The 19,804-nt window shown below is 39.2% G+C and overlaps 3 protein-coding genes across 3 annotated transcripts in view; 1 reads left to right on the top strand and 2 right to left on the bottom strand.

The window, feature by feature from the left end:
- acta1b (actin alpha 1, skeletal muscle b) overlaps positions 1-14,092 on the bottom strand; it is a 20,109-nt gene extending 6,017 nt beyond the window's left edge. The window contains exon 1 of the mRNA XM_036574651.1: positions 14,071-14,092. The gene's annotated coding sequence lies outside the window, so the exon portion shown is untranslated. The remainder of the gene's footprint in view (positions 1-14,070) is intronic.
- Positions 270-8,989, bottom strand: abcb10 (ATP-binding cassette, sub-family B (MDR/TAP), member 10). Its single transcript, XM_036574650.1, has 13 exons — positions 7,959-8,989; positions 6,980-7,180; positions 6,570-6,772; positions 5,961-6,095; positions 5,590-5,736; positions 5,246-5,381; positions 4,744-4,839; positions 4,390-4,599; positions 3,869-3,948; positions 3,572-3,752; positions 2,517-2,560; positions 2,390-2,424; positions 270-1,812 (listed from the first exon to the last, which is right to left on the bottom strand). The coding sequence occupies exons 1-13, from the start codon at positions 8,383-8,385 to the stop codon at positions 1,557-1,559; spliced, it is 2,151 nt and encodes a 716-aa protein (XP_036430543.1). The 5' UTR covers positions 8,386-8,989; the 3' UTR covers positions 270-1,556.
- Positions 9,458-19,804, top strand: urb2 (URB2 ribosome biogenesis homolog). Its single transcript, XM_036574649.1, has 10 exons — positions 9,458-9,543; positions 10,628-10,771; positions 11,058-11,234; positions 11,870-15,146; positions 15,228-15,388; positions 15,862-15,972; positions 16,235-16,477; positions 17,068-17,164; positions 18,228-18,361; positions 19,387-19,804. Exons 2-10 carry the CDS (start codon positions 10,646-10,648, stop codon positions 19,582-19,584), a joined length of 4,524 nt encoding a protein of 1,507 aa, XP_036430542.1. The 5' UTR covers positions 9,458-9,543; positions 10,628-10,645; the 3' UTR covers positions 19,585-19,804.

Raw genomic sequence — 19,804 nt, 5'->3', positions numbered from 1 at the left:
GAGCAACTGCCACAGGCCGTGCGTCACCAGGGGAACTAAGCAGCTTAGTCGCTTGGCTAAACAGGAGAGCACTCTGAAGAGCCTTAATTTGGTAGGTTCCTTCTGCTTGGACTTTAATCTGGTCAGGAGATACAGTGTAATAAAATCACATCCCATGGTCTTGGCAGAGACTCAAAAAAATTTTTAATCGATATATGGAATGATTGAAAATGTAATGTAATTGAAATAGTCCATGTAAATTATGATTTAAGTAAGAAATTGTCATGTCATAGGATACACCCTTTTAATTCAGAGACAGATTAGACATAGATTGGTCAGGAAAAAAGAGTTACAAAATGAGTTTCAGATAAGGTGTCATGACTCATGCAAATCTTTTCTAAGGGCAACAGTGCCCTCTTTTGGTGGTAAGTGCTTGGTCAACTTCAACTGAATCCATGAGAGACTTGTCGATTGGGACTGAGAAAGGATAGGTGCCCGTTTCTCCGCTTAAGTCTAAATTAAACACTGTGAATAAAATCAAAACTTCAATGTCTATATAAGTGTTTTACTCTATATAAACAATTCTGATAAATCAGCATGCCAAACATTAAAATATTCCCATAACTTAGAAGCATTTCATCACAACGATAAAACATTCTGATTGAGGAGTGAAAAAGCAACATATAAGCAACAAAAAATTTCTAATAGTGTATGCTTGCAAATACCATTGTGACAATAATAATCATCTCTCAGTTTAAAATATATGAGTGATTTCCTGTTACACCAGCGAGTGATTATTCTTTAAACTACTTTAACATGAATACACAAGACAAATCAGGAAGAATTTTGTTGTAATATCTGTGATTAGTGATTCAGACAGACTGTGCAGTCATGTTAACATGATCAGATTATTTCTTGATGTTGTATAGAAGGAAGTTATGTGCTAAAGAACTACATAGATTTATAGTGTCAGCACTTATAATGTGATTTTACATTGATTAATGTGGTGGAGATTATGACTTTTTTAAACACAATTTATGAGCTCATTAGGTTTGTCAACTGAAATATCAGAGACAGGATCTCCATGTTATACTACTGTATAATGTTATAGTGCTACTGAACAGGAACCACAATAATAAGCTTTCACACCTATTGTTAGTTTTTACATACATTTTGTCTCTTATTAGCAAAAATACTGCACATCCATATTAACATGTTTATGTGCATACTGTGTTAGTACAAATTCTTATCATATGATGTCAAATATTCAATGACAGCTATTTAAACTGACATCACAGTAGCACCCTGTCTTTATCAATGATAAGGTAAAAAAAATCTAGTTACATGTAAAGTGGCAGTGTTTTAAACTGGCCTACACTTAAGTCCCTTTTAAATATAAAGTTTTTTTCTCTTTGTCTTTCCCTAATATTGGTGAAAGAATATATACTGTACATAGGCACTCAGACACAAGAAAATACAATTCCAGCTGCAGCATCAACATCTGCTTATTTTCAAGCTGTACTCCAGTGTTTATATACTTATACTTCTATCAGTGCTTTCATAACATTACATTTCTTCTACTTGGAGAGAGCCTCTCTCTGCTCAGACTGTAGAAAGGCCTGCTTTTCCATGAGTTTGCGGAAAAGGCTGTCTTGGTTCGCAAGAAGCTGAACATGGCGGCCACATTCCACCACACGATGCTGGTCCAGCACAGCCACAGCGTCTGCACTTTGGATGGTGGACAGACGGTGGGCAATGATGAGCACGGTGCGGCCTTCCATCAGCCGATCGAGAGCCTCCTGCACCAGGAATTCATTCTCTGCATCCAAAGCACTGGGGTACAGTGGCAAAAAAGGAGTAGAGAACACTTGAAAAATTACGATATGGACGTGAGTTTTTGTACAAAAACAAAATATCATGCTGCATTATGACCAAGCGGCCCACTCCTTTAGAGCTGATTAACAATGAAACTACCATTCACAATTTAATTATAATAGTTTTTGTGATATAACAATGTTATAAACATCCATATTTTATATTCATATTTGATACACTTGCAGCTCTACTACTTTGGCTTACAGTGCTGTAGAATGTCACTTCTGTGTTTTAAAATCAGTATTCTATTGTTTGACAAATATATTAATAGAAATATTGAGTATACAATAAATCTGATGGAAACAAAAGCAGTTCTACAAATCTAGAGTGGCAATAAAAAAACGGACTTTAGAACATCATAGTAGTGCCTTTACCCCTCTATCCAGTTTGCTATAAAGCTTATATATATTATAAAGATATCACTCTAGATGCTAAACCAAGGGTCCCAATCCTGACTGATGTCACAAAGGAACGATTATATGAACATGTCAAAATGTATAATAGTTCATTTATCTATTGCAAATCATTATCTTACCTTGTGGCTTCATCTAATAACAGTATTTTGGGATCCTGTCAGAGACAAAAGAGTCATATTAGTCTGTAATGTTGAATAGAATGAAATGTATTATGAAATATTCAGTGGGAGAAGCAAAATGAACTACCTTCAGCAAGGCTCTTGCAATAGCAATTCTTTGCTTCTGTCCACCTGTAGTGCAAAACAATGACATTGTGATGCTAGGTTTTACATTAACAGAGATTTAACTCTACATCAAAACAGTGTAATGCTGCAATGCAAAAACACAATGCATCATGGAGAATGGATATTCAATTAATAATGCCATCTAATGCCACTGCGTGGTTTGAGCACTGATGTTTTTGCAAACCAATTAACAGCCCACTCCTGCACATTCATTCCAAGCGCCACACTCCTCCATCCCGACAGCTCTAGCCTCATTAATAGATTTTACCGCAGATTACACATCAATTTTTCATTCAAATTTTGCTCCAGTATCACAAATCAAATCGAATCATAAGATGCTGTGTATTGTTCTCCTTCTGTAATAAACACGGTGAGGCATCTGCAAGAGAGTGTTAATGAGGAGCGCAGTAATTCCATCTCAACATGTACACGTTCAAAACAAAAGAGAGAAAGTAGAGACTTGGAATACTCTCATGCAAATCAAGAACTAAACAATTTAACACAGCAGAGACCTCACAAACGGCAACTACAAACATAGGTCTATATGTGGGACGAAATGAGTGCAGACAATAGGCAACATGTGTGTGTAATGATGTAGGGGTGGAGCCAGGTACAAGCATGAGCTAGTATGAGACATTCTACACCCGGCAGGTTCAAATAGAGTCTCTCAGAGGGGGGGACACATTGTAACACCTACAAGGTTTGAAATGTCACATTTACATTCACTTAAAATGTACATTTATTATATCTATTTCATTGTGAAAAATTAATAGTTAAAATTATAATGCAACATACTTGACAGCTTTCCTCTGGTGCCCTAAAGTTGAGTTAGCTCAAAAAATGAAAGGACAGTGCCATACAATTTTAAATTTAAGTGACTTTCAAATTTTAGTGTAGAGGGGAAAGAATACAGTTTTGTTTCAGTGGGGCAAGAGTTTTAAAAAATAATGACATATTTGAAATTACAGAAATTACATTTAAGTGAGACTATAATAAAGATATATTTATTTTTAGTACCTGAGAGCAGGACCCCTTTCTCGCCAACCACAGTGTCGAAACCTTTGGGGAAACCATGAATGAAGTCATGTGCATTAGCTATCTGCGCTGCACGGACGATGTCCTGTGGTGTGACCCTACTGGGGTCTGTTGCCCCATAAGCAATGTTCTCAGCAATGGAGCAGGAGAAAAGTACTGGCTCCTACACAAAAAAAAACACAATTTTAAACCAATTTAGGTATAGGCATTATATAATGATCTTAAGTAACAGTGTAAGTCCTAAATTTCTTGCTTCAGGTGCTATTGTGCTCTGCCTACCTGGCTTACTGTTCCAATATGACTCCGTAGCCAGTAAGGATTCAAATCTCGAATGTCATGACCATCTACAGTTACCATGCCTAAAGGCAGAGTAAGAAATTGAATAGGGCTGTAAGAGCAAATCAATACTAATGACATGGCACATTTTCAGTATAATCATATTAAAGGTTTGTAACTACATTAGAGGAATAATTCAGCATTTTTAACTTAAATCTGCTGCATCTGTAGCATGACTGTGATTACAACAGACAATTTTCATGTTTCCCTGTACTTAGCAAAGCAACTGTACAATGGCTTCTACTGTAAGTGTGTTTGAATCAATGGTTTTCTCTTCTTTTACTAAACATAGGGATGTATGTCAAAATTATTGCCTATAGTAATCCATCATACAAGACAGATGCTCAACACTCAAAATGCTTAACACTCAAATATATCAAATATGTCAAATATATCTCCTAACCCTGACACTGTTTGTAAAAGAACTACCAAAAGAGGAGATCCTAAAAAGACCCAGTCCTCACCTGAGTCTGGGTCATAAAAGCGTAGCAGAAGGGACACCAGGGTAGATTTTCCTGAGCCACTGGGCCCTACCACAGCCATCACTGAGCCAGCTGGAACAGACAGACTGAGGTCCTCAAAGATGGGGGCATCCTTTCGTGTTGGGTAAGCGAAGGACACGTTATGGAACTCCAGAGCTCCTTTGAGCTGCTCTGGTTTTAACATGAGTCCCTCTGAGACACAAATGTGACATAGGTGCATGATGCATGACAAAAAATAATGTTTGGGGAGTATTTGTGTCATAACTTTATTGATAAGGATAAAATAACCTGTGCTTTTAACAAAGAACCTGTGATATATGGAATGGGAATACATACCATTGAGAGGAAGTTCGGGCTTTCGCTCCATTAGCTCCCAAAGACGAGTTCCAGCACCAAAACCCTTCATCAGCTCAGAGTAGAATGAGCTGAAACCTTTCAATGAACAGTGCACAAATATCACTTTTCTAACTGTGTGTCAAATAGTACTAGTACTAATTCCATCGTGTCAAATAGTACAAGTAATGTAACACAAGCACTGAATGATGAAGAGTCAGACAATATTTTCACTGAACTGAATTCACTGAGCATCATTAACCCCTTAAACTCTAATGTCCACACTTCAATTCCTCACTTGTAACTACAGACCTTATATAGCAGTTCCATATTAGTTATTACATAATAACATAATGAGCATAAAAAGCCTAGAGTTTAAGGGAATAAGTTAAATTTGGAAAACTAAAGTAAAACTACACAAACTACCATGACGCATTTACATTGTATACTTAGGGAAAGTGAGTAGAGTGTGTCATTTGGATTATGCAGAGCAGTTCATCCTCACCAGCAACACTGACGCCCACCCAGAAGGCATACATGAGGAAGGAGGAGAGCTCTCCTACAGTCATGTGCTCACTGGCCATCAGCAGCCCGCCCTTGTACAGAACACTCAGAATGATGATGTTCCCGCTCAGACCCGTCTAAACACAAAAACACAGTTCAAAGTTTTCGGAGCCTGTTTATATGAGCTGTTCAAATAATCTGCAATAAAGAATATAGGGCAGTAAATTCTGCCTAGATAATATGTAATAAAAATATGTTTTGCACTACAATAAATATTCACATAACAATTGCAGGTTAAGACATTAATCTGAAAATGTTTTTGTAAGTAACTAAATGAACACATACAGCTCCAAAGAACCCAGAGCGAAGCACAGCTTCTTTCTTAGCCAAATGGAGAACATGGTCCACCCTCTCTGCATACTTCTGCACCTCTGTCAGCTCTTTGCCGAATGCACGAACTGTCCGCAAGTTACTGATCTTCTCCTCTGCCAGCTATTGAACACATAATAAAGAATAAAGAGATGGTCTTAGTTATTTAACCCTTTAATTAATAAAGTGATCTGATGTAATTACACTGATATAACACTCTGAAATCTTTATGGCAGCATTAAAACAAAGGATTTTCCTTCCAAAAACAAAGGCTTTGGTTGAGCTCACTTTTCTACTACAGGAGCAGTGCTAGAGCTAAATAAAAAATACACAGAGCTGGGTCTAACCTGTGTAGCCTCTGCCAAAGAATCCTGTGTTCGTTTGGATATGGCGCGCAAATATCTTCCATAGATAACAGCCAGGCCAGCCATAGGAGGCACAATCATTAGGACAAAGGTAGCCAGACTGGGAGACACGTAGAACTGAAGAAAAGGAAAGTGAAAGCTGAAAATCTCAAGTCAAACTGTTAATTCATTTAGAGTCAGAAATCACCAAGACCTCTTGTCTCAAATAAGTTATACTGACTCAGTAGTATAATATCAGAGATATATTTTCCAATAAAAATCTGACATATTGTGGAATCCAGACACATGCTGGGCTAAAGCATCAGTCAAGTTCCAAATAACATGACCATCTTTTTCAATCTAACCAAGATGAACAGCAAGACCAAGGAGATAACTTCCATAAACACCACCTCATTTCAGAACAAACAGGTTAAGTTTGTAATTAAACTGTCCCAAATGTTTATAGTCACCAACCTTTTCCATGCATTAACTTGTGCTGTAGGTTAACCAAAACAAACAATCTTTATTTTTATTTATTTAACTTGTTCCCTTAAATAAGTTATCAAATTCCAGTCGACATTGTTAAGTGGCAGCAATTAGCCTGCTGCTTACCATCATGCTCACTCCAGCGGCCGCCTGAGCAACTGACCGAAGGCCATCAGACAAGTTGTCAGTGAGCGCATATCCGACCACAGATGCGTCTGCTGAAAGGCGGTTAATGAGCTCACCAGTACGAGTTTTATCAAAGAATCCCACCTCCTGCCTCAAAATCGAGGAAAAAAGGGATTCACGTAAGCTTCTCACAATCCGCCGCCCTGTAAAAACCATCACAGACCACATTTTAGAACACATTAAAGTCAGACCTGATTTAATGCAAATCTCACTGACAGGCTCACATAAAGAAAAAATACCCTGTTACAAATTCCTCTTTACTGTGAAAGTTAAAAAAGAACAAAATAACCTATATAACTGTTCTTCAGGTGACTTTATCTTTTGCAGCATGGCCCATACTGAGATCTCACCTGAAATTTCCATGAGGTAGACACGAGCAGCATTTGCAGCACCTCCACACAGGAATATCCCTGCTAGCATGATGCACAGCGACGTCAGGGAGGAGCTGAAGTCTGCAGATGAGCTTGTGTAAATGGTGTCAATCACTCGACCCAGGAAAAATGGGGCAGACATAGTGACAGCACTGGAAACAACCAGGAAGCCCACCGCAGCTGCAGTGAAAGATAGATATCAGCACAAACATATTACACGATCCAATGACAACTTGGAAACATGTGACAATGACAACAGAATATGACAACGGAAATTTAGATACATTTTTAAATGCAGAATGGCCAACATCCAATGCCTAGTAAATGCTTTCGTTCAGAAACATCAGTGTTACCTAGTCAGTGTTAGCTTAAAATTCAGTGATGCAAAAGCAAATTTTCCTCATCTTTTTAAAAGAAGACAGTTTGTTATATCATGTAAACATTGTTAGAGTTTCAAAACATTACCATATACTCCCTAGTTCATATGTCGCACATATGGAAATTAGGCTGCAAAAACAGCCTGTTTGGAAATAACTGTTTTTTGTAATGTCACAAAAATGAATGCATTTACATATATCCACCTATTCCGCTTACAGCAGTTCAACCTTGCCTATTTACGTTGAAGTTAAAAGGGGTGATTCAGTCTGGACTGCTTTTTTCAATGAGGTTCAATACAGGGAAGCCAATCAAATATTGTACCTGTCTTTTAGGCACAGTAACAAAACAGTAAGACTGGTTTAATTCTAAACATAATATTAAAAAGAGGTCAGAAAATGGTCATGTACAAATATTTTGTTGACAGTTTTGGTACATAAATCCAAAAAGACATAATAAGAGAACCTCGGGGATAATGTAGGATGTGGGTCCTTTAAGGCTGGCATGTATGTTACCTGAAATGACACTGGATACAAAGGAAGTGAGATAAAAACCTGAACAGATCAAATAATTGAGTCAATACCCGTCAGTCTCCAGCGTTCCGGATAGGCGAGCTGCAACAACTTTTTGAGGTCATTTGAGGGTATCCGAGCAGGTCTGTCGTTGGTCTTGACCTGACTTTTCTCGTTTCCCGCATGCTCTGCTCGCTTCGAGTCCGCTGAGGTGCTGTAGAGAGCAACAGCCCGCATGGAGTGTGGCCAAACACCAGGGAGAACAGAGCCCACTCCCAGGCGGATACAGGCATGTTGGGACGGGACGTTCCTCACGTACAAAGGTACAAAACAGACCCCATAATGTTCAGCTCCCCGCTCTGAAACTTGCTTGTTCCGCGACCTTCCCGAAGTCCGACAAGGCAGCTGGTAAAGTCTTTCAGGATGGGAGCAGGAAATGCTCCACTTTTGTGATAGCAGTTTTCCTGCCGCGGTGAATCTTGTCATTCGCAGCATCATTACTCCATAAAGTTACAGATAAAAGGGATAAAAAGTCGTCCTGCATTTGCACATTAAGTTAGCTGTGATCCAGCCTGAATCATTATCACTTTCATTATCAAATGCTGTGAAAAAGAGCAGAAAGTACGAAACCCACGCTCTAATAAATATAACTAACAGTTGAGGTTAACAGCTATGACTAAACGCATCAGTCAGAGTAACTCACAGCTGTTTTCAAACGCAGCTTCATTCAGCACTGCAGCAGCATTTCGGCTCCTGATCTCTTCAGAGAACCCAAGCCCGATGTGGGCCAAGTTATTGTTCGTGTCCGACGGTTGTTGAACAGCATTATCTGTCAGTGACAGCTCCACACAGCCGTGTTTTAACTCGTTATCTCCTCTCCACCCAGTCCGGTCACCGGCAGCGCCCCACTGTCACCAAAACCTGACACAGCCACCTTAACGTGCTCGCCCCTGCAGTCTACAACCAAGATGGACGTGATGCGTTTGGCAGCAAAATATGTCAGCTACAGCGTTAAATATAAAAACACAGCTGAAGAGGTGAACCCGGTAGATGTCCTAAAGTGTGAAGTATCGAAACTAAAAGAAACTGGACTACTACAGTTCAATGGCTGCTCCATAGACAGTACACTTTTTCAGACATGTCCAATAAAACGCGATTTATCGATTCCAACGACAACGCGGATTCGCCGATCTTGAAATCATTATTTCCCGGAAATCGTCCTAGTATATGAGGTGAAGATCAGAGAATCTTTGCAGCGTTTACATACATAAAAACTTAATAATAATATGCGCAAATGTGAGCTTACAGATGCCACCCTCTTAGTTTTGAAATGGCACCCACGTGTCTCATCTGTTTTACTGTAAAGATGAACAAATTGCCTTAGTTATTCAGAACAGGTAACAACTAATTGGCGCTTTCACACGCAGACCTTCTGTGGCGTGGAGAAATGTTCAGGTGTTTGGAGCACATGAACAATGAGACAAGGATTATATATGTGTGTAAAGATTAAAATACTAGTTTAAGGTTGATGTTAAAATATATGAAACAAAAATCTCTCCGCCGAATAGTCCATCGATTATTACTGCCTGTGCGGAAGTGCAGGGTCAGAGTTAACTCGCAACTCTGCTTAAGGAGGACCACGTGTGTGATGTGACCGTAAGTGTTTTTTGTGTTTTGATGAAAGCAAATCGCTTTTAACGACTAATTATTTCACACTTATAACACGAAATTAATGTTTGCTATCACTGCGTTAACAGCTAGCCAACGTTTTGGAGCCTCAAAACATAACAGACCTAAATGTTTCAGAGTTTAACCGAATTTATTAAGGAACATTGATCCAGATAAAGCAGCGAACTGTTTTCATTTGTATGTTTGATTTATCTTGCATGAGGTATACGCTATCGCGTGGATTTCATTTAGATTGTTTTTGGGTCACAATGTTGACAGTCATTCTGGTTGATGGAAACGATATTGCCACTGTGGTTCGTATAGATGAGTAACGCAGAAATGAGAAGCAGTGACTGGCCACAAAAGTCATTGAAGGAGTTTGGATGGTTTTGTGTAGACATACAAAAATGTCAGTTTGATTATTGATTTGAATTGTATTGTATTGGAAAGAGGTCCTTCATCCTCCTTCAACATGGTCTTTTGCAATCTGATTATCTAGTTAACGTTATATCCTCTGGAAACTGCGGATCATTTATTTAGATATTTAGATATGACTTAGGTTATTTAGAAATGACTATTGCACAGTGTTTGCAATAGTTAAACTGCTTAGCTTCTGATGTGGGTTAGACTATTTATGCATTTTTTTTAAATACAAATTGTTTAAATCATTTATGTCGGCAATTTGTGTGTTTTTGCCAGTATAAACACCATACAACGCCGAATTGGATCTGTTGATGCCCCAGTCATTGTGCCACCGTTACACCTGATTTAATTTAAGGAAGGATTGATTAACCAAACTAGACATTGGACGATAACTTCAAATAACTGTGCCAGCACACTAAAGAAAGTAAACCGTTTGGAAATGTTTCAATGAACACATTGGCATACTTAAAATCACTGCTTATTGTATTGTTGTCATTTTTATTTATTAAAATATTAAAGCGTTAAATCAACACATCATGCCCAGATAACAGCTTTTTATATGTGGTTTCTCAGGTGCCTAAAACCTTTGCACACTACTGTGTTTGTACTCTCAATAATGGTTTCTTTATGCTCCTCCTTTTCTCCTCAGCCACAAGCGCTTTTGGACATGGCTTCCATATACGCTGGCATTCATCAAAAGCTGAAAAGTGCTCAAACTCCATGGTCAGATAAGCTGAAGCTTGCTCGATTTGCATGGGAATCCAGTCAGTGCATTCTCCCAAACAAGGAGCAGGTTAATATTCTTTTTTGGTGCCATGTAATGTAATGGAAGTAATAGACTTTCAGAAGATTTTAGTAATGCAGTAGTGTGTTATATGTGAGCCTTTGGTTCACTAGGCAAAGACTGAAGTCTTTCAAGGATTCTAAATGCACATACTTACTGTTATGTCCCCCAAAAAGTCTGCCAAGAACAGCATACACATCACAGCAAGATTTACAGATATATTCATAAGGAATACACTATACCTCTTTATATCGCTCAGATTGCCCAGTCATCTTTCATGATTATGTCTTTGCAGGTTTTGCTTGACTGGACTGCACATGCTCTTTCTTGTTACTACAACAAGAAAGTAGAGGTGCCACTTAAAGTCGTGGAAGGCTTATGGACCTACTTGGATGATGTTCTTAACAGCAAGAAACTTAGTAATGTCCTGAGCCAGGGAAAGAATATTACTCTGAACTCAGCAGTGTCTCAGGTAGCTAATAATCAACACATTATTTTATGCTTTGCATATGTGTGTGTGTATATATATATATTATAGTATACAGAACCAGATTTTCATTCTTGTATAATGACCTGTAACTATGAAAGAATGAGCCCTGTGACAGTAGAAAACCTGACGTACACTGTAGGTTCTACTACATGCTTGGAAAGGATGGGGTGGTGAGGGAGGGATATTCAGTTGGTTGCAGTGTCTAGATGCTACTAAATATTACACACTGCCCTTTTAAGTGCATATGTTGCCTGTACAAATTATATCATTTTAATATATACATACATACATCATCTAAACCGCTTATCCTTCTGGGTCACGGTTTGGTGCTGGAGCCTATGCCAGCTGTCATTGGGCGGAAGGCAGGATACACCCTGGACAGGTTGCCAGTCCATCGCAGGGCAATTTCATTGCAGGGCCATTTTTTTTTAATATATGTATAAACAAATTGGTATAGATAATTACTTAATGAACTAGTTTGTCATCAGAAGAATGTTTTATCTGGGCCAGGAGAATAGTTTTTAAAGAAATTATACAATAATACATTTTGCTTTAAACAATCTGTCATTAAATTTATGTTCACTAAATATTTTCTGTTTTTGTTTTGATTTCAATAGATAATCAATGAAAGGATCCTAGAAGGCACCTCAGGGGTGCTGTCTGTTAGCCTGTCCACGGTTTTAAGCTGCTGCCATGGGATTTTGACCTCTCCTGTCCTCTCTGTGAGCTACACTGCCAGATATGATCTGCTGGTCGAACTGCTGGTGAGGATCTGTGGTTTGGCCTGCTTCCAGCTTAGCCAACAGGAATCATCGGAGCCTCTTAGACCTAAGGTGTTTGAGGCTCTGTTTCTTGTTCTCAGTACCTACCTGACTGTACAAAAACAGCAAGGCAACACCAACAGAGTTTTTACCCAGGTCACTGAACACCTTTTACAGCCGCTTTGTCTGCTGAGACACTTGCTGACCACAAGGGCATGGACTGAGGAAGATGACTTGAGAATCCGGCAGCATCTGAACAAAGACATCCGGAGCAAAGTGGACCTGATTCTTCAGTCAGCTCTTTTCTTCCATGACCGCCTACCATACTACAAAGAAGAGGTTGTGCCATCAGAACGAGGATCAGGTGCCAAAAAGGGATCTGCAAGCAATACGTACTTCTGCCCTGTTGCAACAATTCTGTCGAAACTTGTCCACAGACATGGAGATGACAAAGAAGCTTTGTTTTACGCTGTCAGGTGCAATTCTCTCCCATTACTCTTTAAATTTGCTTTAGATTCATTTTGCAAGGAAGAAGAGAACAAGCTACTTTGCTTTCACATTATGGCAAAGTTTATTACTGCTTTAGATTTTACAGAGGATCTGAGCGTCAAGGAAACATTTAATACAGAAAACTGGAGCCTTGTTTTGCTTTCACTAGAGAACATTTTGAACTCCTGCTTGGCTGGAGATATCTATAATGTAGCCGCAGACAGAATACATCACAAAGAGGTGCAGTTACATTTCTACAGGAAAGTGGCACAGCTTTTTTTTAATAACGCACAGACAGACATACCAGCCTGGTACCGCTGCCTGAAAATTCTGCTTACACTGAACCACCAAATCCTGGAGCCCGATCTTGATGAGCTTATCTCAACGGCTTGGGTGGATGCGGACAACTTTGAATTAAGGGTAAAGAAAGCCCGTGAAACGCTCATGTGTGCGGTCATTCAGACCTATGCTAAACTACGACAGCTGCCGAGACTCTTTGAGGAACTGCTGGTCGTAATCTGTCGACCAGCCGCTGATGAACTGAGGCAGGAGCTGTTGCCTGAGGCTGTGCAGAAGAGTTTGACTCAGTGTCTTTTGGACAACCCTCCCAGCCAGAATCTTGAAATCTGCAGGCTTATTCTGAAGAATATGCCAAATGTGAGTGAAATGAGAAACGAGTCTGCACTGAAGCTGTTCTTTCTGAGCATCCTCCTTCATGCAGTTATTTTTAATCTGAAGACCCTAGATGACAGCACGCCAGTCCCTACTGTCAGGCAAACTCAGAGTTTAATGGAGGAGATGCTTAAGTTTGTTAGGTCCCTTTTACAGTGCCTTGAGGGGGTTTTAATGACAGACACCCTCTGGGGAGAGAAAATTCAAGAGACGACTCTTCTTCTTACTCACACTTGGCATGAGGCTGATGCCCTCTTTCAAATTCACTGCAGTAAATACACATCCCCAGCAGGTGCAAACCATGACATGAGCCCTGTCTATGATACAGTAGAGAAAGGTTTGGCACTAATGGGCTCAGCAGGCAGGGTCAGTAGTCCACTAAGTAGGCTTCTGCAGAAGCTTCTAGCTCTCCAAAGGATGAAGAAACACTTGCTCGTTTCACCCAATGCAGACACAAAAAGCATTCTTTGTGAAACTGCTCAGTATGTTGTAAATAGACAAGAACCTTTAATAAATATGAGCAGTGACCAAACCTGGGATCTCCAGCTTTGCAGTGTGAATAGTGACACCTATTCTGTGGCCTACTGGTTTGTTGTAACCACCAATCTGCCTTTAATTGCCCCATATCTCTCCCTGGAGGATGCATCTTATATAGCAGACACAATGTTGAACTCCCTACTTCAGAGTGACTTTGGAAGCAATTCGGAGAAGACAGATCGGTCCATCTTCCTGATTTCAAAACAGCTACTTGAGAGTATGGTTCTTTGTGAATTACCACAGTTACATTCTGCAGTGGTGACTTCTATAACAAAGAGGGTTTTTGAGGTGCTCTGTGCTTCTGATGTACCCTCATTTTTGAAATCTTCCACAGAATTTGGTGTTGAATCTGTAGACAAGGAAGAGCACACGGCTGATTTCTCACCTTCTTTGAAGAGACTGAAATCCATAGCCCAAGAGATCATGCACTGTGTTGAAACTGGTGTTTCGATACCTGTATCTGAAACACAAGTAAGTCATCTTCTGCAGTTAGTCAAGATCACAAGTGTCCTGAATCCACATGCAATGTCTCCTGAAGATTACCTAGAGCTTTTTCTGAGTTCATTCATGATGAACCTTTGTGTTCAGTGTGATGGAAATGGAGCACTGTCAGTACCCATCAGCCTCTTAGAACAGCTCTTCAGACTCATGGCATTGCTGCTGATGGGGCAGAATTCTTATATAGTCCTCAAGGTTGTACATGGTAGTACACTCTTAGAGGCAGCCATGACCTCTGTTTCCTCATGTTTTAGCAAGGGCCTTTTTTGTAGTGTGGACAGCTCGGCCTGGTTTCCTTTTCTTCAGTCAGTCCAAAGCTTCATTCAATGCCTAATCCAGCTCATAATCGCCCGAAAGAGTAGTGTACGCATAAATCTCGAAAAGTTTGCAAATTTCATGATTGAGAGAGTTGCTCTAGGTGGAACGTCTGCTGGTGATTCTGGGGAATGTGAAGAGGCTCTGTATGTACAGCTTCATCTAGCAACAATGAGCACACTTTGTAAAGAAATTATGCTGATCCTTGGAAAGACAAAGCAGCTGGATGAGACTCTTATTCAGTTGTTGGGGAAAATTGTCTCCATAATGGGGCCTGCCATCCAGGCTGTGTTGACTGGCAAGGCAGGCAGCATGCTCAGGCAGTCATTCTTTGTCGATGTGGTAACAGTGATGATTAAGAGTGAACTGGCAAAGGCTTCTCATCAGACTGAACACATTGCTGAAGGAAATGGAAAAGACAAAATCTCCCACATGGGATTTTACAAGAGCTTTGGCCAGCAGATCTTGAAGGAATTATGCCCAGCACCTCGACCCATGGATTTTCTTATTTCATCCATCCATTATCTTTCAGCATTTTATTTGGCTGCAGAGGCAACTAAGGAGTTGGATCTTAAAGATCCCCATTTTACGATTCTGCAGAGTGTCCATACACTGTTATCAGGTAGGCATTGAGGTCTTGTTTGTGAAGTGACATGTTTGACACTCTTTATTCCATTTCACCCAAGTTATCCATTTATGTCAGGTACATGGCTGTCTATATCAGAAGTGAAGGAACTTGAGGCACCAGTTAAGGACATGCTTGCTCAGCTGATGGGCAACTGTTCTAAAGAGCAGTTCCATTTGCTGTTTCTCTTGCTTCGGGATGGACTTGTTGCTTCAAAGGTTGGAGGAGGCTGCCACACAGTGAGTTTCCCTTTGTGGCATTAAATGTTAAATTGTTAAATTTGAAGTATTTGAATTTGCATCTTAAAAAGTACTAAAAGGTTTTGTTCTGTTCATTATAATTATGTACATTACCTGTATTGGTGTGTTTTTCTCAGTGCACAATATGTTACAGTATTTTTTTTTTGTAATGTGATGAGTCTAACAGGCAAAGTAGTGCAACATTTTCAAAAAACAAAAACTATGAATCCAATTATTAGTATTCAGTATTTCACATACTGCATTAAATCCAGTTAAACTCTTCATAACAAAACATGACATTGGGAAGTCCTTTTTTTAAGTACTGATGAAATCCACAGTATGCTCAGAAAAGCATATTGTGACATAATTTATCATATTAATGATAAATGCTGCCACTTTGCCCAACCCTAGATCATACGTTTGTTCAACCTTTTTACTCGTAGTTAAAATTAGTCCAATATCACATTTGACAGGAGGTCCTTGCAAGTCTGACTCTAATAAAGCTGCTGGCCTGCTCTTCGTTGCCAGACACCTGCTCAAAGCCATTCTGGCTTACAGTTCCACAAATCCTATCTTCTCTTGTTGTGAGTATTTCATTCTATTTTAGATGTGTGTTCTTACTTATTTGGTTCTGTCTGTATACAGTAACTTAAATGCACTGTTATTTAGAAGGCTAAAGAACTGCATTATTGTTGCATGTTTTCTACTGATGTTTATCTCCATGCTTTACTGTTTTTGCCTGATTTTGCTTTGGTATAGAAAAACACAATAAATGCCAGAATTTGAACTTTGGAATTGTAAAATTGTTTTATTAACATTCACTATCAATAAATGCCTCTATTTCAGTTTGTAATTAGAGAGTCTAGTGGAGTGGCTTCCCTCACCAGTGCCCTGACTGTGCCAGCAGTAGAAACCCTGACCACACTGCTTCGACAGGGGGAGTCTTGGCTCTCTAACCCACATCATGTTATCACGGGACTGGGAGCTCTCCATTTTGTGCCTCTGGACAGCCAGTCCATGGATGACTACTATTCTGCCTTCCAGGCCATCCATGAAGCCCTGTTTGCCATCATCCTGTGCTACCCTAAGGTGAATGATAACTGCAGTGTGGGCCTGAGTTCAGTGACAACATTTGTGTTGGTACATTTTGGGGAAAAGGATTAAAGAATTTACTGAAGTTTAATGAAGCAGTAGTGCTGTTCTAACTAAACGTTTGCTGCATTAAATGATGGACTTTACAATAGGATGACCTTTATTTATGTGCTAATACTTGAAAACAGTCAGTTTCCTCTGTGGAAAAAATAATAGAAAGAAATTAACTAAAGAATGGCTGGTCAATCAGTTTTGCTTTAACTTGACCTCTTTGCCTTTAGCAAGGGAATATATGCTTGCTTGGTATATAGGAAACAAAGACAAACTAGAGTCAAATGTAAACGCAGAGACTTTTCCTAGCAGCCAATGATTTTGGCAGTGATTTTTAGGTGCATGGATCCAACCATTTCACTGCTTGTTGAATGATTACTCGTTCCAACAGCTAAAAGCCTGGGAATGGACCTTTATTTCCTAAATTAATAGCACTTTGAATTGTACCACAATAAATGCAAAAAACTATAGGTTTGTTCCTGTAGGAAATGTTTTGACTGTATGTTCTTAAATGCGTTCATGTGTTTTTTTTGTAGGTGATGCTGAAGGCTGCTCCGACCTTCCTGAACTGTTTTTATCGTCTAGTGACGTCAATCATACATGAGGGCAGGCAAAAGGGCGAGAAGGAGAGAGGTAGGCTGGAAACACTGGAAAATCTTTAGTAATACATTCATTAAGCCAGATTCATTGATGCCCACAACAGGGCACAGCTTCCTCAGCACAGTTAAATGAAGCAGAACCAGTTGGATAGGATGGCTTAGTAAAGTAGTATTCACTGATTGACCTCATCTGACATCATTTCAAAACCAAAAACAGTTTAGACAAGCTCATACAATTCAAAAGCCTCCACATTATCAGTGAACAGAATGGGGAGCAATGACAAGCTTTATTATGTACGCAGTACATTGTCAATGACCCACTGTTGTCCATGTTGATTTTCGTCTTAACTTCCTTGTCCTGATTTTCCAACATGGCAGATGGAAAAAGAATCCAGTCGGTTCACATAAGTGCACTGTGGTGCAGAACATTATACAGCTTGCTAAATGATTACTCGTTCAGCAAGCTGTATCATTTCACAGTAGGGTTGAACAGCAACCGTGTGAAAAAAAACATGCTTAAAATTCACTTACTAGTGAAAAAAGTGTGGTATTGTATGGATTGTATTGTGTTAATTATCAAATGCAGTGTATTAGCTGCAAGTGTCTGGTTTTGTATTTTAATGCTAATTTGACTTCTATTTATTGTTATAAATGTCTTGACCAAGATCAGGATTTCTGTTTTTAGAGGTCAGTGATCACTATAACCATAACCATTATTCTGAGAAGTCTCTAGTATAGTTAAGACATTTTTGGCTGAGCTAGCGTTTATTAGCTTACAATTCAAGAACAAACTTTAGTAGTAAGGTTTACTATAGTTGATTGCAGTAGATGATGTGTGGATTAAACAATAGAGCTAAGTAAAAGGAACTTTGAGTGTGACAAAAATTGTTAAGCTCTGCTTAGGAAAGGCTGAAGCAGCAACTATGTAGCAATTATATAATAAGTATGACAGTCATAAAGGTTAAAACATACTATAAGGTCTGTTTACAGTGGATGGGTTCATGCTGTTCCGATGCTACTTTCATAGTAAAATCTCTACATATTAATGGCTTTTTATAAAATTTAATCCAGTTCATTTTTCTCTGTTTCCATGGCAGAGAAAGATTCTGGGACACTTCTGAAGTGTGCCATGCTAGTGGAGAGAATGTACACCCACATTGGCAACACAGCTGATGGTTTCACAGTCTTGTCATCTTTCATTGTGGCTCAGTATGTCAGCGAACTGCAGCGGGTAAGATCTAGTGTACAGATAGAAAACCATTCTGTCTCTGTACTTGAGGTATTCACATGATTGATGTTTTGCAAAAGACCCCTCTGTTTACAAAGAAAGGTTTAGTGTGCTGTTCAAATTGGCAAAACCCCTTAGAGGCTGTTCCAAATATGTTTTTTTTTAGAAGCGAGATCCAGACCCCACACATTAACCCCTTAGATGGGCAGGGCAAGTTTTATTGCACACTTGTGTAACCTAAGAATAGCTCCATTAGTTTGCACTGAAGTCCCTGTAGTTACTGAATAATAAGCCTTTGTGTGAAATAAATCTGGAATGTGAAGGGGTTAAAGGGGAATTCCACCTATTTAAATGGTGAGTTAAATGATTAAGATGTAAACAAAGCCATTCAGAGTTGTTTGATGTAAAATGTGGCCAAGTTAGAATAGTTCAAAGCAGCGGTGATAGAAGCCATACATCTGGAGGGATTAATGTCTCTGATAGCTACCTCATAGAAAGTTATTACATGAAATGGTTCCGAATGTTTTCTAATGCCTGAAACACTGTTTGTCACATGCTTCAAAACTACGTTTTGAAGCTACGTTGTAGGCAACAAGATGGTGATTAAAGTAATAAAAGGTTGGATTTTGTGGTTTACACAAACAGCTCAGTATTGGAAAAAAAAAAACTTATGATGTTTTATGCTGGAAACAGCATAAAAAGTCAGTGTTAAATTGTGCTCTGTGTTAGGTTGCTCCCTGCACTCCTCTATATTACTAGTCAAACTAATACTAAAAACGTAACTACCTACAAGAATGATCTCCTACTTTGACATTTTTAGATACTGTAATTTATTTATTCATTAGGAAATAGCTCCATCTACCGGTCTTTTTCCTGCTGTAACACAATGTAAACGGCTTTAGAAATACTGCCAAGTTAAACATTAAAAGACCATGTTTCTTTCCTTCAAAGCCAGAACTTTGATGTACCAAATTTACTCTCTCAGTGATGAAAGCTATAATAAGTACTTCTTTGTTTAATTTGTCAAGGTGACGCTCCAGCCAGAAATCAAGGCACACCTGACAGAAGGCATCTACCGTATCCTGGACGGCTGTGCCGAACAGGATATAAAGTTCTTGAACAGAACACTGCAAATGGGTGTTAAGGAGGTATTCAGCGAGCTGTACAAAAACTATGTACACTACCACAAATCTCAAAGGCAAGGGGAAGAGAAGTATACTGCCTGAGGGTTCCCTGCTCGCTGTTCTTCAAAAAATAAAAAGACCAAACAGATTTTTGTAATTAGTATCTTTTATATGTTTGTCATGACTGAACATATCATCCTTATTTTAAGTTGGAGCATAGTAGAATTCTTTAAGCAGTGTTTTACTGGCACAGAGAGGAGATTTTAGTAGTTTTTCAGCCAAGTTCTGTATGACGGTAACAAATGAGGTGGTAGAAATAAAA

The sequence above is a fragment of the Colossoma macropomum genome, unplaced genomic scaffold, assembly GCF_904425465.1.
Source record: "Colossoma macropomum unplaced genomic scaffold, Colossoma_macropomum, whole genome shotgun sequence".
Taxonomy (NCBI): Eukaryota; Metazoa; Chordata; class Actinopteri; order Characiformes; family Serrasalmidae; genus Colossoma; species Colossoma macropomum.
The sequence above is the reverse complement of the archived record's forward strand: the minus strand, read 5'-3'. Positions and strand labels throughout refer to the sequence as shown.

Coding starts and splice junctions, on each gene's coding strand:
- urb2 (XM_036574649.1), top strand. CDS start 10,646: ATGGCTTCCATATACGCTGGCATTCATCAAAAGCTGAAAAGTGCTCAA. Junction 15,389..15,861: donor TTGGAGGAGGCTGCCACACA/GTGAGTTTCCCT, acceptor CACATTTGACAG/GAGGTCCTTGCAAGTCTGAC. Junction 18,362..19,386: donor ATGTCAGCGAACTGCAGCGG/GTAAGATCTAGT, acceptor TAATTTGTCAAG/GTGACGCTCCAGCCAGAAAT.
- abcb10 (XM_036574650.1), bottom strand. CDS start 8,385: ATGATGCTGCGAATGACAAGATTCACCGCGGCAGGAAAACTGCTATCA. Junction 5,382..5,589: donor GCTCTGGGTTCTTTGGAGCT/GTATGTGTTCAT, acceptor TTTTGTGTTTAG/ACGGGTCTGAGCGGGAACAT. Junction 1,813..2,389: donor TTATTAGATGAAGCCACAAG/GTAAGATAATGA, acceptor ACTGTACCCCAG/TGCTTTGGATGCAGAGAATG.